Source organism: Grus americana, chromosome 1 (genome assembly GCF_028858705.1).
Source record: "Grus americana isolate bGruAme1 chromosome 1, bGruAme1.mat, whole genome shotgun sequence".
In the NCBI taxonomy this organism is placed as follows: domain Eukaryota; kingdom Metazoa; phylum Chordata; class Aves; order Gruiformes; family Gruidae; genus Grus; species Grus americana.
The window spans coordinates 37,125,356-37,151,087 of NC_072852.1; the positions used below are offsets into that span (position 1 = coordinate 37,125,356).

The following is a 25,732-nucleotide window of genomic DNA, read 5'->3' on the forward strand; positions in this document are numbered from 1 at the left end:
TAAACAATTTTTCACACATTGGTGATCTTTCCTTCTTTTTTTTTTTCTTTTCTTTTACAATAGCCTTCAGGAAAAAGGACGGCTTTAAGAGGTGGTGCAACTGATGCATAATATGACTAAGTCAAAGGAAAGTAAAGATTTTTTAAAATGTAGATTATCGATCTTTGAAATTGTAAGGGCTCCTTCAAAGTCATTAGGGTTTGTCATGTCAATATGTTAGTAAGGACTTCTATAAATGAAGATTAATGATGCTAAGGATAATTATCGCTGAAGAAACTTGCATATTTCTCAGTATTTGGAAATTCCATGCAAAGGTGAAGAGTGTCAAGTTCTCCTTGAACGTACCTTAGCTCCCTGTCTGCTGTTAGACTAGGGGGAAGATTTTCTTTGACACAACTGGAAGTTAAACTCCCAGATTCTTTGGAAATCAATGGTAGTTGAGCTGTGTAACTCTGATTTGTGCTTTTTAAAATAATCCTGCATATACAGTGAGTGCAGCTGATTTGCAGATCTACTAAATCCACAAGCCAAAATCCTTCTGAATATTTTTTTCTTTCTAAAAGAATCTGAACATGTACAATAGCTGCTTTTCCAAATTAAACACTCAAGTCATGCTGCTTCTTCTTATTGTTCCCTGAAAGATTTCTTCATATATTTTGCTAAAGGCACAAAAAGGTACAACTTGAACAAAAAGAAGAACCAAAGCTTTTTGTTAACTTGCAAGAATGTAAAGAAGTCCCTAAAGCTGATAAACTGATTTTTGCAGGGGGGCTCGTGCATATTTTTTTTAATCTAAAAATATCAAATTAAATATTTCTCAAGTTATTTCTGCTCTAAGGCTGGGGCTCAAACACCAAGTACTGTCCAGATAATTAATGGTATAGCTCTGCTGGGGCTTCCCTTGCATGAATATATCTGGAAAGCTAAAATGGGCGGGGGATCATTTGATTCTCAGTTATTAAGCACTAATTCCCCAAATAATTCTTAGGATTATAATTTGTTTCCGTGAAATACTTGGTGACAGGTTTTACTCATCAGTTTTTCAAAAAGACTAGCAAGCATACTTTGGCAAAGTTTGAATTGGATTGAGGCAAACACAGCTTGACCAGCCTTTATGGACAGAATCAAAATGATCTGGAGATGGGGTTTTTGATTTCTAAAGAAAGATAATCAAAGAAAAAAGAATTCTGAATCCAGGCTAGGATATCTTGGCTCTTTTTCAACAGACAACTGATATGGCAAGCCACAGCAGAAATGCATATTCTCTTTCAGAGGAAGAAAGGCTGAGCAAAGGGTGTCAGCACGATTCCTGTCTGGCATGATGCCCATCTTTGGTGGCCTGCAGGACCACATCAGACTCTGTTTTGTCTGCAGCCAAACTGCAACTTGCAAAAGACTTTGCAGAAAGTGCCTCTACATCCTGAAGTCCTTAATCTGTGAGGAATTTGAAGACAGATATTTTCACACAGCAGAAAAATATCTAGCAGCTGGATATATAAAATACCTGATCATTAAATCCTGGCATCAGAGGGAACGTTATAAAATGTACATGAACATAGAGAGATGAACTGACTGGTGTTACTGGAATCCTTCCCTAGCATTTAACTCCTTAGTTCTTGGTAATGTTCATGCCCCACCCCTACTTTACTCAAGTTCTAAGAGTTTATTCTGGTCTTGAAAAAGCACATAAACAGCCAACAGACACTATATGAAGATGAGAAGTGGAGTTCAATATCATATTATACTGCAGATCGCATTTCAAGTTATATTCACTTATAAGAAGTCATTAGTACATGAATCCAGACAGCTTGATCCTTGCATTAGTGGTTTACAGAAACACATACACACAAAAAAAGGAGAGCTTTTTTACAAGCTTCAATAAACCATCACTCCTTCTGCTTGTGCGTATACATTTTAAGGGCTGGAATGACCAAGAGGAAACAAATCTCACATTGTCACAAGTTACTGAAGTTCCTGGTCCAGTGTTAGGAATGATGCATAGAAAACAGACAACACTGCAAAGCAATGGTCTTTTTTTGGTGATGAAACAATCACACTCAGTACACGTTATCCATGAAGTTAGCCCTGATGGGTAACTGCACACAGTAGCAGCATACATGTTAGTAAAAATTGTTCCTTTCTAAGATACTTTCTCTTTTTATGAAAAAGCAGGTTTTATTATTTGATATTTTTTTTTTATTTTACCATCTTCTGTTACCATCTTTTCAACTGTACCATCATTTCAAAATGACCAACAAGATGCTAAAATTAGAGAATGCTGAAACTGGTACTGAAATACTTAAATTCCCTATAAATTAATAAAAGTCTATGCATTGAAAACTCTCCTCCTTTGGTACTGATTATTAGACCAATACAAGAAGACACAAATACGCATCAGGAAAAAAAACTCTCATAGACTAGACAGTTCTGAATTTGTTGACAGAAGCCACAGAACAGAATATAATTTCTTACCTTTATGGTGATTTGCCCCAGATGCTAATTTCCCCCACAGCGTTACAACAAATATTATTATTAGCAGTTTTCCTTTTGTTGCTTTCTGTAAGTATCTCTTATTCATCCTGAAAACAAAAACACACAAAAATAAGTATTTATCTTAAGACTTCTTTGGAAAACATTTCTTGTCTTAATTTAAGGAGAATTCAAGAAGTTTTCATAAGTGTCTGGCTGACAACCCTTGAGTCTCAAATTCTGCTTAGCTCTAAATGAGGTACATCATATAGAGCATCACTATAACCTCTCTCTCTGGTCCTGTACGGGACTCTGGTCAGTACCAGGAGAATTCAACATCTCCACTCATCACATTTGTCTCAAGGCAGAAGCACTGTTCATAACCACAGCAGACTCCAAAGCTGGCAAGAAGGATGAATCCATGCAGCTATGTTGCAGGTTTTGATGAACAGAGCAGCTCCACTAGTGTGTTTGGGGACAGTCATGGTCAATGTGGCCCTCTCTGACTGTGTAGTGGAGTTTTTAACTTTGGGGATTGCAACTCCTTTTGGATTCTGCCTACAAGGCATAAGGAGATAACAGATTTGAATAGACATCCAGCACACACACCAACGCTCCCACAGAGAAATCCTGTTAAGAAGACATGAGTGGTTTGGAAACATGGACTCGAGCAGAGCAGATTCACTAGTCTCTCTCCTGTCTCTCTTTGGGTAATGAAAAGATTTGATTTACTGCACCAAGGAAATTGCGCACAGCTACCCTCATCTTGCTCAGTGATGTTTTCACTGTGACAGCAAGCCACCGTGGTGGCTCAAGCACAAGGCAACACATAACTTATTTCCTAATAACTTCCTCCAAAGACAAAATACCCCTCCACCTGCCAAAAAGACAAGTTCAGAAATGTAGGCTCTAGTGCTTAAGAATTACAGTTCTGCGGAGAGTGGCAAGAGGTATAATAATGAAACCTTCTCTCACTTTTCATTCTCTATAGAAGTGCCCTAGGGACCTGGCTAAGAAACAGCTCTGCATGATGGTCACGTTTCTGCTGATAGGTCAATAGGACAACGATGCCTATTTCAAATCACTTATACTAGAAAAGCTGCAAATTTGATCACTTGAACAAAATTATTGCTGTTTTGTGATGCCTGGAACTAGGGTGCTTTTCTGAGCTGAAAAAAAAAACGGCATTGCTTCGGTATGGTTGCACATTTGTCTCCTATTATGTTCATAAGAAGCCCAAAGGAATTTAACAGCATCTCTTTTGCTCTGTTCATGTACAACACTATCTTGGGCAACCACAACTCTGTGAAAGGCAGACTGCTTTAATATAGAATTAACCAGTAGCCTGTTCAAAGTCTCAAATCTCTTTCCATTCCTTCAAAGCAATTCCTTTCCTCTGAGCAAATTTCTTTCTAACAGAACACCACATGCTGATAGGGTAACCCCCCCACACACACCCCACAATTCCACTCATGATTTCCAGACTTGTAAACAAACCACTTCCCCCAAAACTGCCAACCTTGCTCTCCAGGAGATTGACAAGATCTTGTTAAGCACCAGTAAGTTTCCACACCAGGCTGCGTGTAACAAAACACTACAACTCAAATTAAGAACCCAATGAGGAGTGTACCAAACACTTTTAAACCTGAATTCAGAGCAAACAGAACTCATCATCCTTTGACAGAAGTCACACATCTACAGTGTATTTCCCAGAGGTTCAGACACACGTCTACAGTGTGTTTCCCAGAGGTTCAGATATCACATTTATCAGGGAAAAAGAGAAAGGAATAAGCAACTATCCACTGTCTAGGATGGTGGATGTGCCCCTGAAAGCCTGACTAATTAATAATCACAGTGGAGCTCACAGTGTGCTGTGAACCACACCAAGCTCTGCCTTCTTGCACTGGTTCCAGGGCCTTTGGAGTGTAAACTGCATATTCATCATCAGCTCCAGGTTTATGAAGCACTCAAAGCTAAAGGGAAATACATTATTTGTCCCTGTAAATAAGAAGAATATGAAACTGGAATGCACATTCAGCACATGCTCTTTCACAGCTATCTCTGTGAACAGAATATGAATTAACTCTTTCACTCCTGGATTCTCTTCCTGCAGCTGTTATGATGCTGGTGCCAAGTCATCCCTCATTAAAATCAAATCTTTCTTCCTCACCTACCGAACACTGCTCAAAACCCAGTGGGACTTGCACCATTAAGCAAAAAGTTGAATCTAATACAGTTCATTCCTGTACTCTGCTGATGCCAGATTCACTCGCTGTGCTGCGAGGCTGGCAGCAAATGCACAGCAGAAAATGCAAATACATAAGGAAAAACAGTAGCGGCAGGGGGAAAGAGAGAAAACCAAGCTATCTGCCTGTGAACAGCAGCCCCTCAGGGTAGGTGGCAGAGTGAAGATACAAACCTCTGCCCACAGCCCAGCACGCCAAAGAGGAGTAAGCCAGAACTCAATATAGAAGAGACTGTTCTGCAAAGTAAAGGAAAGGTTTCAGCTTTGACGCAGAAAATCTGGGCTCAGTGCCATTCCCAGATTTTCCAGTCATGAGAAAAACAATACACCACTTCTGTACCACAAGCCTAATACACTATTCTGTATTACTTATTTGTGGGATTCATCTTTAGAAGGACAAAAATCATAACTTTGTCGTTTAGCAGTCCCATAGGAGTCACAATTAACAGAAAAGTCAGGAAGTGGAAGTTCTAGCTTGGGACCAACAGTTCAGAGGCCATCAGCAAAAGTACCAAAAAAAAAAAGTCTCAGCAGTTAAGGAATTCATAACATACAGCAGCTTGAATAAAAAGTTGGAAGACGATGTTAAGTTTCAAACTAATTATGCAGTATAACATTAGACCTGCGGTTGTGTGTGTTGGCCACTCACAACGGTCAGTCCAAGGACAGACAAGTGGCTGCGTAAGCACAATCAAGGTACGAAGAACTCTGCTCCCAGCACTGCTGGTACACGGAAGCCACGCTGTAGCAATACAGCTCTAGAAATAAAAAATGAAGAGTTTGTAGTCCAGGAAACTCAGGGGGTTGGGATGGATGCATCTCATTGGCAAAGCAGGCAAACAGCAAGATAACAAGGAGAGGCCATGAGATATGCTGAGCATCTGAGTGCATGCATTATCACCCAGGCTCAGAAACTATGATGCTGGTTATTTTTTGTGGATTTGCAAAACAGCCCATGATATAGCACTGAGAAGACACTAGAATCGTTTGACCTCAGCTCTGAAATATAACTGTTAGCCTCTTCCAACCCTGATCCATGTCAAGTAAGTGCATCCAGGAAATAAAATTTAGTCTATTACTGCACTGTTATTACACTAACATAACAGGCTGTGTTAAATAGAACAAATGAGCTCTGAAATGAGGTCTGCTTTTACTAGAGGTGATACAGAGCTCCACAGACAAACTATAGCTATTAACCTGAATGGTTTTCTCTGTGAGACATTTTCCTCCTCTATTTACCTTCCTTTCCACCGAACCTCTCCCTTGCTGTGATCCTTACAGCCTTCCATAATGCCACGTAAGTCAAACATGATCAAAACTGAGAATCTCCATGCTATAGGAGATGCCTACATTTGAAAACCAATTTTACACAAAAATACAAATTTTATGTGTAAGCAAAATTTCCTTCCATTTCTATACTCAACATGTTGGAACTAAACCCAAGGAATTCTCAGCACTTTCATGCAAAAGAGAACATGAAATGCTGTCATGTTTGAGTTCATTTTTCAATGTGCTGAGAGGCAAGGAAGAAGAAAGATAGCTCCTTTTGTGGTTCCAGGGACACATTCAAAATAAAACAAAAAGATGTCACCCACACAATTCAAACAGGCATTGGCTGAGTGTGAGATGACTCTGCTGTGACCAGCTCTTCACTAACACCGTAACAGAATGAGTAAGTTCATAGGATTTGTTACTTTTGCTCCGTAAGATTCCTTTTCCCTGAACTGCGCTCCACGAGACCATCACCAGTCTGGTATCATGGGCTCAAGGATAGATTGTTTTGGTGATTAGTGACAAAAACAGGTTAAAAATTGCAGGATTTTTTTCTCAGGGTGAAACCACATCTGATGCTGCAAAGAAGCTTCACAAACTGCTGTGTCAGCAGAAATCCTTCTCGTGGCCTCTGTGGCTCAGCAGAAGCAAATTGTGAATACACTAATAGGTTGCACAGGCTCTCCTTGCTGCTCCACCTCACTGTCACCCCCTCTCAACAGCAGATATGGCCCAACTATTTGGCTGTACTGAATGTACTGCTATGCGCAGATGTGTATTTTCAATTTCACTGCAGCAATGTAGCATTCATAAGCTTTTGAGTTTCTCCCGTCTTCCTCCTTTGCTTCTGGGCTTGAGATCAGACACCTTTCCAACAGTGCAGAAGTAGAGGAGAATCACATGGGAATTACCTTACATTGTACGGCCAGTGCTAAATTGCCTTGCTTTCCCATTTTAAGTGAAGTGTAACCTCATGTAATCTTTATTGTTGAGGAGAAAAGAATGTAGGGAAATAATAGCTTTCATTCTTCCCTTAAGAGCTTATACACAAATAAAATTCTCATCTGTTTCCTAGGAGCAACAGCATTTTTCTCTGTTACTCCTTTTCTTTCTTTTCTTTACAAACAGCAGCTTCTGTGAAGCTGTTCAAAATCCATTTGTTCCTGCTTTACATATGTAGAAACTTTCAGTGTCAGTAACATCCATTTGTCTTCTGCAAACACATACGCTCTGTGAATGCAAGTGTTCATAAAGAGAAGTGTACGCCTATTTCTCTACTGAATCCTGATGAAATGTTTGAGACGAAAATTAGTCCCACATGCTCTTACTTTTCTTTTCACAGCAAATATTTTATTTGCTACTTCAGAGAAACCCTAAATGAGTAGTAGAAATCACTTCTGACCCCAAGTCTCTTGTACAGAAATAATGCAGCCATTTAAATTATGTTCCGTACTGTGTTGAATCTTACATTATTTATTAGTTGTGTTAGTTTCTACATCCCACGCAATGCAGGTATTTGCAGCTTTATTTCGCCTTTCCTGTGTAAGCTAATGCAGATTTAAAAATGCCCCTCTGGTGGATAAGGTCACTTTGTAAAAGTAACTCCGATGTGACCCCCGTGTGTTTGCATATAAATAAATTCCCTCTATGACATTCCTGTCATGTTTGCTCAGTGAACAAGTAATTTGCCACTCTCATTATTTCAGGTACAAGGTAGCTTGTGAAAATCAATCTTCTTTCTGCTTCATACATCACAGCCTGTAACAGACACAAAGTGCATTCTGATTCTGAAACGAAGCTGGGGGAAAAACACAGACCTGTTCTCATAAGCTACTTTCTTTGATCTAGGTGCGTAAGGAAAGAAAGAGAATAGGCACTTAGCCTAGCAAAGCACGCAGGTCTCATGTAGCAGTCACACAGGAAATCTCTGTATGCAAAGCAAAAGGAGTGGGCTTTTCTTCAAAAAGTTTACCATTGTGGATCTTTTAATAGCAGAAAAAGTAGCCCTAGAGAGCTTAGCCCCGCTAGTGAGAAATATTCAGGAATAGTTAAAGCATTGTTGGCAGATCAATACAATGAGGTTGTTGCTGTTACTTTCGGCTGGAGTGTACCAGTGGAAGCAGATTGAAGAATTTTAGGCTTAATGCCATAAGGAGGGCTTTTGAAAGGCTACGGTACGAAAACTTAAGACACTGAGGCAAATGAATTCTTCTTCCCAAAAGTACTTATTCATATGATTGACATACATGCCCATACTTGTCTTTTCTTTAAATCAGTGTGACTTAAGCACATACTTAAATTTGAGCACATACTTTCCCAGAGATGCACGCACACAACTTGAGTTCTTGAAAAACAATTAGCAAGCGAGCTTTTATAAGAAGAGACAGATTTGAGAAAATGAAATATCTCAAATATCTGAAAAATAAGAAGTTATGGAATATAGGAAAATATGCAATAAACCAAACCCTATTTTTCTTTACATACTGCAATTAGTTTCCCAGTAGCAGGAAACCGGAGACAGATGCACATACAGGTAATTACATTTGCCGACAGTATCTCATAGCACTTAGGTTTGAAATTTACATATATATTATTGTTTCCAAAATCTGATAAGCATGGATGCTTAAATTGCCAGAGGTATAAAATGCTTTAGCCACCTCGCTGCATGCCACCTCACAGCTAGAAACCCTGAGAGAATATGGAGAAAGATTTTTCTTCCAAAAGGGTATGTATATTTGCGATGATATTGCCTTGAAAACTCAGATGATACTGCTGAATGGCCTTCCCTCTAAACTGCTATCAGTGTTAATCTCCCCTGCTTCCAGATTAACACCAGTTCTTTGTAGACACAATTGATTGTAATTTTCACCTTCATTAATTTTCAGAGGCAACACCTAACTGAAAGCAATAAAGAAAGCAAAGAAAGAGTAAACAAGAAATGCACTGTCCTTCTAGACAGCTTCAACTAATACAGATGTATTTGATATATATTAAATGTCTGTCTTTTTGGTCATTTCATCAGGACCAGCAAAAGAGTGTTTACCTGATGAGCATTGATGCTGACACATTACTAAGTAGACAGAAAGAAAATGTCATGAATTTTTGTGGGGTTAGACTCTGCAGTTCTATGTATTTATGAAAATATAAACCTAATAGCAATAATCTAGCTTTAGACCTGCACATCCCATTCATTGTGTTTTTAAGTACTAACATAAAACATTACAGAATATTTAAACATCCAAGATATGCTAATATCTTTAATCTGCCCAATGATGTCCTACACCGTTGTGAAATAAGCTCTCACAGTTAAGTGTTCAATATTAGAAGGTACTTAGGCTCCAATTCACATAATTTTCTCTGATATTATTATGCCACTTTAAACTTTTTCTCTCCCAGTTTCTGCACTTAAGGGAGCTTTAAGTTGCAGGGGGTACTATCTATTAGCTTAATCATCACGGCAGTAGTATTTGCTTATATCTTAACATGTGATCCTCTTGCAGATGGTTATTTAAATTTTCTTTATTCATATCTCGCTAACCAATCAAAAGTTTATCTGAAAAAAAAAGGATAACAGATCAATGGGCTTTGAACAAAATGTCTCACTGAGACCTGAATCACTAGGTGTGCTGCGATTTCGTAAAGGCCATTGCAGTGGCAGAGATAAGCCTCCAAATCTATCAAGGCAGAAAAAGCATCAAATATTAGTGGAGAATGGTAACTGAAGTGCCCATATTTAAAAGCAGGGAGGAAAATGATCTGGGCAAGCGTAAGCCTATTAGTCTGACCTCTTCAGTTTGCAAGAGCTTAGAATGGGCTTTGAAGAAAAAGATAAATTGAAGACAGAGAAGTAAATAGAACATAGGATAAAATATAGCAGTCTTACCAAGGGTAGATTGTGCCAGACTAACTTGACAGCTTTTTTGATAAGATAACTGATTTTTCAGACAAAGAAATGAAGTAGATATAATTTGTCTGGATTTAGATAAAGCATTTTCTACAGTGTCACTCCGGAACTTACATATTAAGCCAAAGATTCTGTGGATTACTACAAGAATTGAAAGGTGGATCCAGGTGCGATAACAGCAAGTAGTACTGAAAGGAAGTATCAGGGATTAATAGCATTTCTGCTACAAGTTGGGAATTCATCATTTGAAACAACATGTGTAAAAACCAACTAGTTTATTTTAGTTGATCACCAAGAGCACATCAGTATCAATACGACATGAGATGGCTGTGAAAAAGGCAAATCCTATAAATTACTAAATAGTATATTTCTAATAAAGACACAAAAGGACAAGTATGAATTTTCTTAAACTGTCATTCAGAGTAATCTACACAATTCTGGCCAGTCATCTTCATGAAAGAAAAAACTGAACCCACAAAACATATGGGGACAGTCTTCTATGATGGTCACAGGAATGAAGACTCTACGATAAGGTGAGTTTGAAAGAGCTTGGTTTGTGGAGCAGAGCAAAGGCTGCAGAGAAACAGAGAAATCAAGGAAAGGAAATAAACACAGTGAGGGCAAGAAACATATGCATAAGAAATGGATTAGATTGTATCTTGCCAGCAGGCAGGATCAGGACGCTCAGCTCAGTGATTCAGGAAGTCTCTTCCAATCTTTTCTCTACATCAGTATCATGATTCCTTTTTTGTACATTAGTACAGGAAGTCAAGTGCTAGTTTTTTCACTAAGAAAACTATTAAGCGAGTTCTTCCCAGTGCATTAGTGTAGTGGTTTTTTCCAAGACATTTCACTCCTCTCAGAAAAACCCCCAAATTCACAGCATTTCTTTCTGTGAGATCCGATGTGAAAAAAACTGTGAGGCTCTTCACTAATGACCTGAACTCATGCTAGGTTCCATCCAAAAATTGCTCATGCTGATGAACATCTGATTAAGATGAATATTCTTCCTTATTTTTCAACATCTTCAAGACATAATTGCCATCTCTCTGTCATAGAATTTAAGATGACCCAAACAGTCACAGTACTGTATTGGTGGACCATTCAGTACTAAAATTGCTCTTTGACTAACTTCAGTGAATTAAAGTCATACTGTTAAGCATGTGTGACTATTCCATGATTAAGACTCTCTCACTTTTTTTAGAACTCACTCTCTTTTCTATTACTTGCTTTAAAGGGTAAATCTTCCTACTGTCATCCTGTTTTTAACATTGACATCATGGAAACATAAAACTGGCAAGCATCACAGTTGCCAAGATATGAGGCAGTCTTGTTTTCTGCAGGAGTCCAAATGTAGAAAACAAACACTATGTACTTTCAAAAATTAATAACTATTTTAATATAAAAACAGAAGAAACAATATCATTAGAAGTGTTTTAAGAGTGTGAATACATTAATTTAAAATTTTTTGTTATTTTTAAATCCATTTAAAGTGACTACTGTCTTAAACGTGTCTTTAAAACAATACTGGAGGACTAATTCTGAACTGCTTACATGGATGTAAGAATATGGATGAAGTGCTACGGTTATATTACATGATCTTGCCAAACCTGAAATATAGTATGTTCACAGGAACCATTCAGGTTCTACTACATGACTTCCCTACTGAAGGTTAAATTTCATTTTTTGAAAGAATTCTTCTGCCAGATAACACTGTGACAGACCTCTGTAGATTAACAGGGAAGGAAGACTCAGACTAAGTTTTCCCCCTGCTATTTTCATGACAATTATATCCGTCAATAGGCATAGGAGCACTTCTAACAAATAATAGGTAAGTCTGAGCCCAGTCTATGCTTTATACCTGACTCCTACACATTTTGGGCCACACTTGAAGGCAAGGGTTCAAGTGTAAATAAAAAATGACAGGTTGCTCAAATCACAGAAGAATTTGAAGCTTCCTTATGCAATGACAAAAATAGCTCTAAGAGCTGACATAACACACTAGGAAGACAGGATAGTTGTCAACTGGGAGTAAACTTAGTTGAAACACAGTTGGAACACATTCCTCCACTCTTTTAATGTCAAGTCCTAACACATGCTTGTTCATCACAGCCACCATACCCACCACTTCCAGGGAAAAGAAGACTGAGACCAAAGTTAGACCAGGCTTTTCCTGGATCTAGTACATAATGCAAATCTCTACTCCTGAGCTAGTGTATAGGAAAAGACTTCCTTCACTCTGAGAGATGCGAAAGAAAGGAAGCCAGGTTGCACAAACAACCTTCAGCTACCAGCTGGGAAGTGGAACACAAAGTCCGGCAGCTAATCCACAGAGCCTTGTACTCAGCAGAGGTATGCCCACTTAGGCACACAAAGAAAATCTGAATTTTTAACTTACTCGTAGAAAAGTACAGTGGCTTTTCTGTCTATGCACAGGATTTTATCAAATATTTGTGGTTTTTTGGCCCTGGCATGCTATATCTAATCTGTCACATAGACTAAAATAACTAATGCTGTCTTGAGAATCATGCTATACGCCACACAATTTTGAAGTCTCCTCTCAGTCTCTATTTCCTCATCAGTATTCTGAAACAGTAAGAAATTATTAATAATCAGCTCATACTGGAAAAAAAAAAAATCAGCGTGCTCCTGTGATGGCTTGCTAGGAATGGATTCAAGTCAGGTCAGGATTTGCTTAATGATGGCTGAAGTATCTAAATGGCACCCAATCTTCCTTGAAAAATCAAATCCATTTCCCAGCTCCTTTTGAAACACCCTCTTTTGAAGGGTACCAGCAGCTATATAGGAGCTAGAGACCATACAATCCTGAGTTTTATCCAAGTGAGTGTACTTCCAGAAACAATGCACTCGCTTTGGCATGTACTATGCCAGCCTTACAATGGCATTTTAATATGGCCAGGAGCTCATTAAATAGCCAGTCATAACCTGCATTTCCTAAAAATCTATACCCAGCTTCCTGCTGCGTGATATGTAGCTTGGGATTTGCAGGTAGAGCGCAACAGGAGGGTAAATGATACAACAAATCAATAAATAGTGTTCTGTTCCTCTAGTGCCCTGGATCAGAGATTCTTACGAGGTGCATTTATGTTAGTATTTCAGTTTGGAGCTGAACTTCACTTTCCAAACAAATTTTCAAGTTGTCTCCAATTATTATGACCTGGATCACATCATGGAATGATTCTGGAGGACACAAAATTAATTTCTTTAGATGAAAATAAAGCAGAAGATGAGCCAGAGAGGGCACCTAATGTACTCCAACAGTTTAGGGGTGTTCTGTTCAGGGGACAAGAGCTAGTCGAAAACAACCTCTTTCTCCACTAAATTAATATAATGTGGACATCATACCCTCAGCAACAACTTGGGTCTACAAAATCACTTCTGTAGGGATAAACTATTTGCAAATGTAGACGCAGCCCTATGATCTCATGAGGAAGGAGATAATTATCATCATTATTTTATACTTGGATAAGATGCCCTTTTGTTAGTGATTAATCTGAAAAGCATTTTCAGATCCTCATCAAACCTCAATGGTAAGTTGAAAGGGACCTGTCGCTCAGGAGGCCCTCAAACAAATTCTGATCTGCATTTTAGGGCTATTATTCCTACTATGACACCACAGCAAAGGGAAGGACAACTTGTGTTCCAGAATCAGGGAACAGCTACCTGCAGTACATCCTCCTAATTTAGAGCATATAGTAGAGAATAAATTACTTCAAATTACTCGGTGAATTGTTCCTTTTTGTGAAACAGCAAATCCCTTGTCTTTCAATGTGGAAAATTAAAGACAAGAGCTTCGCTGCCTTTTTTCACACTGAGTACTACCTAATCTACAAGCAACTCTGCTGTCGAAGGAAAGTACAACTCATTGTAAAACTGTCAAACTGGATACTTTACTGTCTCCATACCTGCCATTCTCAGGCATTGGATTATTGACAGTTTTTCCCCGAGTCTGGTAGCCAATCTACCAATAACCACATTTTTAAGATGCGTAGGTTGACCCTTTTAGGTGAACAACAGAAAACAACAGGCCAACAGGGAAAGCCTAAGAAATTACTGACTGGAGGTGGGGGCCCAGGCCAGCAAGGACCTGCCCTGCCCACCCCACGAGAACCCCCTACATCCCCTGGCCCAGAGGGAAGGCACTGGCTTTGTCTTGCCCTGGCAGATAGGACTTGAGTTAAGGACTGAGCTCAAGTACATTTTGGTTGACTTTATCCAAAAAAATAAAGGTCATATTCATAATTAGATTAAAATTCTTTTATTCCAGCCTAGCAATATAGAGTGCCCTTAAATTATAAGTTTATTAGAGTAAATTAAATCTGACTCAAGAGGGGTTTTGTTCCCTAATACAGATTTGGCTGAGAAAATCCTCAGATGTTACCATATTTTACAACAGGATTAACTGTTTCTAACAAACTCTGCATTTGCATTGTTATGCATGCTCAGTGGAACAAAAAAAGAAAATTATTTACTTTCATTTGTATTTCATTATTAAAGATGGGTATGTCATTATACTTTCATAGCAATTGAATTAACAGCACCAGTATTAGACACAAAGATGTTCAGGATTCCATGCATTTTGGTTCAAAAGAAGGGGTTACAGCCAGTGTTTGTAATATTTATGATAAAGAAAGCCTTTTTCTTTTTTTTCCTATTCTTCATTTTATAATAATAAATTGGAACTGTCTAGGAACTAAGCCAAGTAATGCCTATGCTGCTGTCAGTAACAATCTAAATTTGGTAACATACAAAAGCCCTACAGTCCGCTACAATTCTTTTACTGTTGTCCTATGAAAACTTCCCATACGTCTCCTATACTAAGAGAACATTATTCTCTAAATGTGCAAGACTTGAAAAGTCTTTAGATAAGAATGAGAATTAGTTAGTACAACACAGGAAGAGCCATAAATGAAATACAGCAGAAAATTACCCAAACTTCTGAAGATAAATGGTGAGATGGAAAGGTTTAGAATGTTGTTTCTCTGAAATCATGATTTAATTTTAATAGGGGAGCATTATAATTTACTAGAGCACAGGTATAATACTGTACATACATGACTTACTAAGAAAAAACTGATATAATAATATTTCCATAACATTTCAGTCACAATTATAGATATTGCACTGCCATCACCACCAAAGGAAATGATTATGTGTTTGTCAGACTTGCAGGAAACTATATGTATGATACTGAGATCGGCAGTTCATTATATGTTGTTATAATTTTGGAAAATCACTGCAGCTTTCAGAACTTGAAGAGAAACAAAGCACAGTCTAAGCCAAGATGTGTATTTCCTTCTGCATCAGTTAATTCTACTTTATTTTAACACCTATCTGCTTTGCATTTTCCACAATCCTTGCCAGTAAAAGGTGAAAACTATTCTTACGACACTGATGCAGTAAAGGATGTTTGCTGGTTTTATATTCCTCCTTGCATAATTTGCAGTTGTGATTGCTAACACTATTGCACAGTGAAGCAAGCACAGCTCCCCCAGTATTACCGAATCACCAAATGGTAGGGGTTGGAAGGGACCTCTGGAGATCATCTAGTCCAAGCCCCCTGCTAGAGCAGGATCACCTACAGCAGGTTGCACAGGATCGTGTCCAGGCGGGTTTTGAATATCTCCAGAGAAGGAGACTCCACAACCTCTCTGGGCAGCCTGTTCCAGTGCTTGGTCACCCTCACAGTAAAGAAGTTTTTCCTCATATTGAGATGGAACTTCCTGTGTTCTGGTTTGTGCCCATTGCCCCTTGTCCTGTCACTGGGCACCGCTGAAAAGAGTCTGGCCCCATCCTCTTGACACCCCCCGCTTTAGACATTTATAAGCGTTGATGAGATCCCCTCTCAGTCTTCTCTTCTCCAGACTAAACAGACCCAGCTCTCTCAGCCTCTCCTCATACGAGAGATGTATTCTTGAGTCCTTTGATATTTGGCGTTTCTCTGAAAGCCCCCAGAGTCCAATAATTAGATAAGAACTGCAATTTTCATTATCCTTTGTAGCTGCCGTGAAAAGGTGGTTTCTAAAGGCAGTTAAACAAAAGGAGCCATTTTCATGTATTAAAGTCTTGAGAACTTGAGAAAGATGAATCTAAATTTCTGGACAATCAGATTTGGTAACCAAATTTTTGGCTTGGAAATAACCAGTGGAGGTTATGTATTTATTTTATGCTTCTTTTTTCAAATTATCTACCGATGCTGTATGGAAATTTATTCTGAATAGCTACATTAACTTTGATAAATTCACTTACATCATTGTCATTCATGTCTAATTAATATAAGTGCCCAACTGGGAATATACAGAATTTGCATAAAACAAGTCACAAATTCTGGAAAGGGGACTTTTCTCCTCATTTCCCTACGTAAGTTTTGAAATTTCACTGAGAAAAATGAAATTGAGATTTCAAGGTCAAGATGGGTTAGCCCACAAGTGAGTTAAAAAATCCTGCCTAAACTATGTAAATTACTTACCACAGAAATACATATATTTAGCAAAAAGTCATTAAGATAAATAGAATAATCAAGATCAAGAAAACATAAGTGTATTAAATAAGACTGGTTCTTTTGTTTTCTTCTGTTTTTCAATAGATGACAGTAACTACTCTTTCCTTTTTTGCTGGTATCACAGCAATGCATATTTTGTTTTCACTGTCAAACCCAAAAGTTGCTAAGACTTGGTCTCCTGTGAATGACAGGAATGAGGATGAATTGTCATTGACATATTTCTGGAAAAAAAGAAGACCTATGAATTTGTAAAGTTATTGTCTTTAGGTATTTTCAGTGGTAGCTGGGTTGCTCTTGTACATCCAGTCTAATATGTGGTATTTGATGCTGGCAATTCAAGCTTCTTCAGTAGAATAAGGATGACCAAAATCTAGCTGAAAGGTCTAAAGGACACTTTGCACGCTAAATGAGACCAATGCCATCTTCCAATCCTATGTTTTCATTGTACTTCACATAAGATAAAATAAAGCTGATGAACCTAAGTTGTATGCTATGACCTGAAAGTTTACCCGCCATCTCACACTATTCATCATCTCATTAACTGCAGGATGTGCAAAGCAAATACATGAACAAACAATGGAATGCAGTGAGAAAGCAACTCACACAAAATGTATTGCTCCAATAAACATAAACCACTATATATTTGCAGTGTACTGTCAGCCAGCTTAAGCTCAACAAATATCAATTCTTTGTTCAGCTATAACGAAAACCTTTTAAGTGAGGCAAAAGATAAATGGCACATTTCTCATGACAGCTGTAATTCAGAAATTCTCATCTGTAGGCAGTATGGGAAGAAGCCTCCACACCAAAAAAAGTTCTTCTCTGAGTCTCAGTATATTTTTTTTTCTATTTTGACCTGTTCCTCTAAATATGATTACTGCCACATACTATTTAAAAATGAAAATGCTATGTAAATCCTACTTTTTATTACTGTTGTCTTCTAGTTTGTGTGATGCCAATAGGCAGATATGCACTAATAATTTGAAAAGTAAGGGATAAAAATAAAGATGAGCCCACATTAAGACTTGAGATCAGAGAACCACAGTGCTTTAGCAAAGTTCAAATCCAGAAGACAATTTTAGTCCAAATTAACTTAAAAAACTTCCTAACTCTTGTTTTGAGCTTGGGAAATGCATTAAAAGAGGGACGAAATTTATTTCTTTATAGCAGGAGGAAAGTTCTATAGGTTACTTGCTGAGAAAATACAGTTTCATTGATTAAAAATTATGCAGAAGTTTGCACTGAGGTCACCTAGACAGGTGTAAGGAGGTAAAAAATAAATCAAACTAAATACACAAAATGAAGGACAGGGTAACAGAAGTTCTAATTTGATAATATTGCATAAATCATTCATCCAGAATATGGAAAATCCACATTCAGGTCCTTGAAGGTAGCTGAAGGAATATGAACCTTCATCTTCCAGAAAAATATCCCAATGAGTATGCAGTAGTGTATGGTACTCTCAGATTCTTTAGCTAATGCTGCCCCTAGAAACCTTAATCATTCATTGCAACGTGAAAGATACCTATGCCACCTCCTAGGTGAATGTCCCACCCACCAGACTGCAGTCACTCTCTCTCTGTACAGTTCACACCTGCACTGCATAATCAAATCTCTCAAGGCAAAAAGAGAGATCTAAACACCAGTGACCTATGTCTTAAAGGAATTTTGTACAGAAGCAGGTGTTTCTTTTCATTTTTGAGGACTAAGACTAGGCCTTTGTTTTGCTATTTTATACTGTCTGTAAAAGAAATAAGATGTTTTCTCTTGGTCAAGTACTTTGTTCAATGCAAACACAAAATGCATCAAAACCCAATAGAAGTATTTCAGCAACAGAAAAACAGAAAAACACTTTCATTTAGGTTTTATCAAATGAAAATTTGATGAAAATCAAATGATACCTTGAGATCTTGAGCTTCCACAGAACCTCACCTTTTCCTCCCTTTCCCTTGTATATATCCAAATCTACATCTACATTGCCCTGGGTGTGTAGTGGTTACTGCCTCCACTAGCCAGTCTTTTGGACTCTAGCAATGAGAGAATATTTCCACAAGGCATAATGATTGTTCAGTCCCACAGAAACAGGGTAATGCAGAGAACGAGAAAAAGTGCAGATCAGAGGGTAGAATGGAAGCACAGGGAACAGTCTCAATGGGGCAATACAACTGGTGAGGCAAGTAGGTAGACTGCCAACAACCTAAAATTGTTTCAGTATTTCCACATTTTATTTTAATCCTATTGCATCTAAATCCTTGATTCTTAAAATTATCTAAATACAAAACATTAAGATCTTATAACCCCAAAAGTAGTATTTTTCAATGCAGGTGAAATGAATCTTTAAAGCCATTTATGAAAACCACATTATTTGAAATGTCCACAAAGTGATTAAAAAATATTGAGCTGTGCCTTAGGTTCAGTTATCTTGGAGTCATATGCCTTAGGTTCAGTTATCTTGGAATTATATGACTGAATGTCCTGGCAAACTGCAGAATATGGTTTCTACATATTGGAAGAGGTGAGTTTTAGAAATAAAATATGGTTTTACTTCATGTTCAGCTTTTGGTCATAATCTGTTCTTGAATTATAGCAGTTTTGTAAGTTCTCCAGTTGAAGGCTTTCCAGTTTGAGGAGATGATTAAATATTCATCAGAACAGACAGAAAAGACCTGTATTCCACTGAAAGCAGAATGATTTGAGAGAGACAGCCATTATACTAAAGAGTCATTCCTTGATTCAAAGTCTATTTAATATATATGTAGTGTACAAGCTCGATGAGAACATACTGTGGAAGACTTATCTGAGAAGACACTCTGCTCCAGTGGTTATGACACTGACCTCAGGTAGAAGACTCAGCTCAAACCTGCCTTGTGCAAGATAGAAGTGAAAGCTGTAGGCTGCAGTCATTAGGATAATGACATAATCATGCAGAAGTGAACTCAAATCCCTTCAAGTAGAAGAACAAAGTGTTCCTCCATAATTGGAGAAAAACTCTAATCCGTATGGTCCAACCAGGGAGTTTTATGATGAATGTTTTGCAGGATTCTTTATCTGTCCTACTTTTATCCCTTCTTTATACTTTTATCCCTTTCCTTTTCTCAGCACTTCTGACGACCAATCTGTCTACCGATAACCATTGCTATGGCCGCTGTATCCAAGAATGTGTGAAGGAAGAAAGTGGGACGTACCCATGTCATGCCAGCACTAGATTGTGCTGAAGGAAGCCACTGCATGAATGCAGTGTCTTGGAAGGAGACCCAAAGACTAGGATCTAGCTGCTAATTTTTGACCAATCTACCCCAAACAGTGGACAATACTCTATACATGTGAATCTAGTTCCTGTAAAATCCTATAGGCAGTTTTCCCTCTTTTTGCAGAACTCTAGAGTACCTGTAGAATTATGAATCAGTTGGCTACAGCTAAAGTAAATTTTGGAGATACAATTTAAAAGTCAGTGCACAGCATACTTCAAGTACTAAGAAAAAGGTGTTACAGCTACACAGAAAAAAAAAAAGCGTGAAAAATATCCCTTAACTACATGTTCAATAATGCATGCCAAGAAATCATAGTATCAGAATTATTAGAAATTATTCAAATTGACATTCCCAGAAGTACTATTTTTCTATCAATAGAAGAATCAGTAGAAAGCAACTGCCTACCTTGCAGTTCATCAGAAAAAGAATCACCTACCTATATTTCATCAAAAAAGACACCACACCAAAATGCTATTATAATCCAAGAATCAAGGAAATAATTCATTTCTGTATTTATGAGCCTATGATGTAGCTGGTATGCTGTGCAGTGCTGATTTAAAATCTACTCAATGTCTCTTCAAACTCTGATTCTTGAAAAATATTCAGTCTGATTACAAAAAGTATTTAAGTTTATAAAAACCATTATATTAAAAAAGTGAGAGAAACAACTTTAAAACTCACCATATTTCTTATCCCTCTAGCATTTTTTCAGTAGCATGAGAAGAAAGGTCTATGTTTTTTTAAATAAAGGCTTTCCAGAAGCGATCAAAGGAAGGTGATATGCATATCTACCTACCATTTAAATGTACCCACTACTTCAGTACAATGCAGACTGGCTCAGAATTTATGAACATCATAACCAGGAAAGAGTAGAACATTGATCCTATTTCCACCACAATAATTACCAGGGTGTACAAGGTATGGAGCAATTGAGACTTTTCTTCATGGACTTAAAGAGTCCTCATTAACCAGATATTCTGTTCATATCAGTTGACATCTTGTAATGTAAATCTCTGATGACCATGCCATGCAGAATGCTGGTATCTCCCATGTTAAAGTTTTAACTGCATACATAGTCTTTGTCTGGCAGGCAAAATTTAATTTTGAGGCAAAATACTGGATTTTCACAATTTGAGAACATTAAATTGCATGATCCTCTATTTCTCTAGGATCATACATAAGGACTGTTAATATGCTTTAAATAAATCTGAACTTTTCAACTTTTCTGCAAATACCTTGACTTGATTTTACTCTTAAATTTTGTACTGTACATCCATTGAGCAAGGAGAGGGTATTTATGACCAATGTTTGAGTGTGCCCGGGTTGATGCATATGCTTATCATTTCTCTGAAAGTCCATCTAGATATTTTGTACATAGTAGTTTGGAGGAAAGTAGTTTAGGTTTGGGAAATGGAATCACCGCTTTTGATTGTGCCATTGAGAGTCAGAGTAGTATTAACATACATTGAAAACATACCCAGTGACTACAAGCCTGTCACCTCTTTATGAAAATTGCAGAAATTTTCAACACTTCATGAGATGAGAGAAAAATTACTGTCCAGAAGGCTGCATAGAACCTACCTGGCACACATACACACCGAAGGTTCAAAATAAGCACCCAGACATTACTTGCAAATTTATTCCCCTGAAAGCAGCTCTTTTATTAAAGATTATTAAAGATCTAATTGAGCTTCATGGCTGTGACCTCCTATGCGCAGCATATCAAACAACATGGAAGCAGTCACATTTAAAACATCTAAATTTTCAGTGTGTCTTCACAAAGGTAGGCTGATGCCATGTTTGTAAATATTCAGTTAGGTATAAGACATTTGGCTCAGCTAAACTGAAGAGCTAATCATGGAGTAATCCCAAAACCACTGAAGAAATAATCTCTAAGAAAATAACTGTGATCTGTTGCTGATTGTGGGCAACAAAATAATTTCTGAATCCAATGAGAAAATGCAGATAATCTCTAAAACACTTTTCAGTTCAGTAGCTGACACACTTGACTATGATGTGCAACAACATTTTGACTGCAAAGACTGCCACTCTCTCCCAGCCAAGTCAAGGTCAGGGATTCGATCTCAGTGTCACATCAGAATTTGTTAAGTCAGAGGGAAGGCAGGCCTGTAACTGTGGACACATCTGGCACTCCAGAGACTGCAGAAGCATATTTCAAGGGCTGAACATCCAGAAGAAAAGCTGAGTTTAACAGATTCCTCCATCTCCTTCCCCAAGGGACATAAGACTATGAGTGTCACACCACCAAAAAGGATCAGTAGCTTAGAATTGGCAAGAACACCTTCAGGGAAACTGGTTCAGAACACTTAAGGACACGTCACCGAGTTGAGCTATGTACAAGTAACCTTTGCTCTATCCATCACAGCTATTAAACATTATGCAGGAAAGAAAAGTTTGGAAAGGGTGTTTGGAAACAGCCTGCAAGCACACTGCCCGAAAGGTAGCTGCAGCCTCAGCCACTCCATAGTTTGCTCTTAGGAGGGAGCCAACATAGTTTTAGCCACAAAAGCTGGGATTCACCTGTTCTAGCTAAAATATTTTAAAGATTAGGTATCTAAATGTCTACATTTCTCTTATAGTTGATGAGAGAAAAAAGAAAGATTCAGGAGCTGGTTCACAGCAGCTTAACACAGGTATCTACGGGCTGCTGAATCATCCCTGCAATTGCAAGTTTCTCTCTATTCATTATAAAGTGAGTTAAAGAAACTAGTGTAGACAGACACTTCTGCCTTTTAGAGGTCTAAGTCTAGACGAGATGAAGCCCACTCATGGAGTCCTTCACTTACCCAGCAAGAGTATATTAAACAGCTGCAATCTCCTCCTTTCACACGGTTATGACAACTACCTCCTCCTGGTAGGAGCAGCAGCAATGAACTGCGCACCTATGCCAGCTACTGAGACGTACTTGTTTGAGAGCATTATGTTCACTGTACTCTTCCTCTGCCATACACAGAGTTCTCTGCTGAAATTATTCTTGATAGAATACCCCAAGGCACTGACTCTGGAATTGAAAACCCTGCTGAGATTTAGAAGGGAGTCTATTCCTCACCACCATTTTCCAGAATATCTGAAGTCCTGACATATCCTTAAAAGGTATTCTATGTTTGCTAGCTTTCTTTTATTACTGTAAGGAGCAGCAATGACATTTCACTCAGTGAAAGCTGTGACTTCATTATTCCAAGAGCTGGAGCACTGTCTACTGTGTCTCTGTGCAGATCTCAATCTGTGTAAGATCAGAGAACTGCTGAATTTTCTGCAGTTTTTGTGTCCTCTCTTTATAGACCCAGAAAAACACAGTCTGAATAAAAGTGCATAATATACAGCCTTACATATTTTATAGCCTTTTAAAGACTTCAAACATGAAATTTGCTTTTCTAATCAGAACTTAACTCCTGTTGCTTTAAAATGCCTCACTAAAAATCTATTTCAATGAGGGTGTTTTACGAGTATCAAGAGTTTTGTTTTTACCTGGTAACCAGATGGCAGCTCTTTGTCTGAGGTTTTGGTGTTATTTAGCTGGATTTTAGTTTTTGTTCTTAATAGGTCTGGCAAACATTTTATCCCGCTCCTACTATATTTTAGCATATTTAATTGCCAAGTTCACAAGAAACCGACCCACCGCTTTTCCCAAGCAGATGGTGGAAGTTGTTTTTAAAACTGTAGTGAGACTTCTTTTCCAAAATGCTTGCATAGCTTTATGAAGTCTAATCGCTCTTCATTACACACACAGAAGAAGAGCTCATGAGCATGTATGCTGTTAGGGGCCAAATATGCAAAGTGTTGAGCACTCTAGCCTAGAACTCTGCACTGGGACAACTTTTTGTATCTAGAACTCAGCTCATGTTCCAGTATCTGTGGAATTGGGACTACACCTTCAGATCCTGGGAGACATGAGGTCTTAATAAACACTGGTGTCCACTTTGGACTTTATTATTTACCCTTTCACTACACATATATTCTCATATTAGTTTTAAATATGGGTAATTTACAGCAATGCAAGTCAGAAAGGTACGCAATAAAACCTCATTTTGAAATGAATTCTACCTTAACCGCCAAGCTAAATCTATGGGTGCTGTAAAATGAAGAGTGACCTAAAACAATGGTGTAAAAAATAAAGAATTTCCATAAACTCTTTTTTTGTAGCTTGGCAAATAAGAAATATGAAAAAGCGTAGTAGGTGACCGAAATCAGAAATGTAGCTCCAAATATCTCCCAGCACCCTCTGAAGTTCAAGTCTGGATCTGAACCCAAACACCACACCTTGCCAATCATTCATAACTGTAAAGTAATATTTTAGAATAACTACTGTGCAAAGAAAAAAAATTTTTAAAAGCACTAGAACCGCCTCTTGCCGACCCATATAATATCAGGGCAGGAATGCAGCTAGGGACGTGCGTTGGAGCAGCCTGTCTGCCCTGACCTGGTCTCAGAGCTCTGTCCCCCAGCAAAGCGAGCTCCTGCCACCCCACCGAGGCATGGGCAGCCCTCAGCCAAGGCTACATCAGCAGCCATGGCCCACGAGGTGCGCTCCGCTGGAAAAGAATTGCCAGAAGCAAAGTGCGATGGCAACAGCCTCCTGACCCTCCCCTTACCTCGAAGGACCTGGCCCATATATTTTATAAGAAAAAGTATTAAATACAATTGTTTCACATAAATATAACCCCATTCACACAGAAGCCTTATATAAAAGTCCATTGGTTGTTAACAAATCACTCTTATTTTCAGTGAGTTTGCAATATTTTTGAGGCTGTCAATCCAGGGCTTTTGCGGCGCCCTTAGCACAGTACTAAGTCTAACAGCTGATGCCCAGAGAAATAAACAAAAGCTATAGCAAATAGTGTCCAAGTAACATGAAATCCTACCAACAACCGAACCATCAAATTAACAGGTCACTGATATTAATTGGGATCTTTGAATATTGCAAAATGTTATTCAATTGTACAGTGAAAGTCTGATTCCTTAGATAGTTACACAAAGACTAGGAGAGAATAAATATAATGGATTAATGAATAATATGAGAGAATGAATAGTATGCATTATGCTATGGGAAGATAATTATGTGCCATTAAATAGATTGGCTATTATGCTTCCTAAATTTCAATAATGTAGTTAAGAAAGAGCAAATAGGGCAAAAAGAAGGCGTGAAAGAAATGTAATATTGTTATTTAAAATGTGTGCCTAAGGACCTCGTGTATATACTCCTTCGCAATTTAATCTGATTAACAAAAAGTAATAATTTTCTGCTCAGTGCTACTTATGAAAAAACCCAAGTTTTCGTCTTATATAAGAATTTGTATAAAATACTTTTCAGCCTCAAGATAGCTAACAGGTTAGTTATTAGAGAGCCTGCATAATTTTATGACACAAAGTAGGGCTTATCACACATTTCACATCTAGACTATATTGTAAAAAATTGTACCCAGTCATTGCTGGGTTTGACTGACTGGAACTAAACATGGTGGGAATAAAATGCACATTCTTTTCCAAATGCAAGAAGAAAGGACGTACTCATTAAAATGATTTGCTGATATGACTTAAAACAATTTATTTAATCTTCACCTTTTTTATGTAAATATCCTTCAACCGAGAATTTAAAAAGTATAATTTAAAATAGATTTTGTAAAGTATAATGAGATGCTCTGTCAGATGGGAAGACAAATTAAAAGTGCAATTCACACTGTTAAAGCAGCATTGCCACCAAGGAGCTACTAATCTTTTGCACAATGCTCACAGTAGAATGTACTCCAGTCTCTCTAGGGCACGTGATTATAGACTTGCAGGGAGACTGGGATTTAAATTATTCATCAATGCGGATTTCCTTTTGCAGAAAAATTAGTGTGCCACATAAATAGCAAAACTGTTAATTCTTGGCCTTTTGCAAATTAACTGCCTGGTAATAGCATCAGTTATTACCAGTTAGTTTCCCTAGCAGTTACAATAGCAATATTCTGTCAAACAGAAAGCTGTATACAAAAATAATGCTAAAGACAGAACATCCACACAGCCAGTTAAACGTTCAGAATGCATTAGGTCCTGCAAATGTAAAC

General features: G+C 37.9%; 1 protein-coding gene across 3 annotated transcripts in view; it reads right to left on the reverse strand.

The window, feature by feature from the left end:
- Positions 1-25,732, reverse strand: part of TAFA2 (TAFA chemokine like family member 2) — a 194,545-nt gene that overhangs the window by 52,343 nt on the left and 116,470 nt on the right. For all 3 annotated transcript variants that reach the window (XR_008575439.1, XR_008575438.1, XM_054813012.1), the window contains exon 2: positions 2,473-2,579. Coding sequence is in view for 1 of the 3 variants with exons in the window: in XM_054813012.1 (XP_054668987.1) it covers positions 2,473-2,579 (107 nt within the window). In the remaining 2 variants the exon portion in view is untranslated. The remainder of the gene's footprint in view (positions 1-2,472; positions 2,580-25,732) is intronic.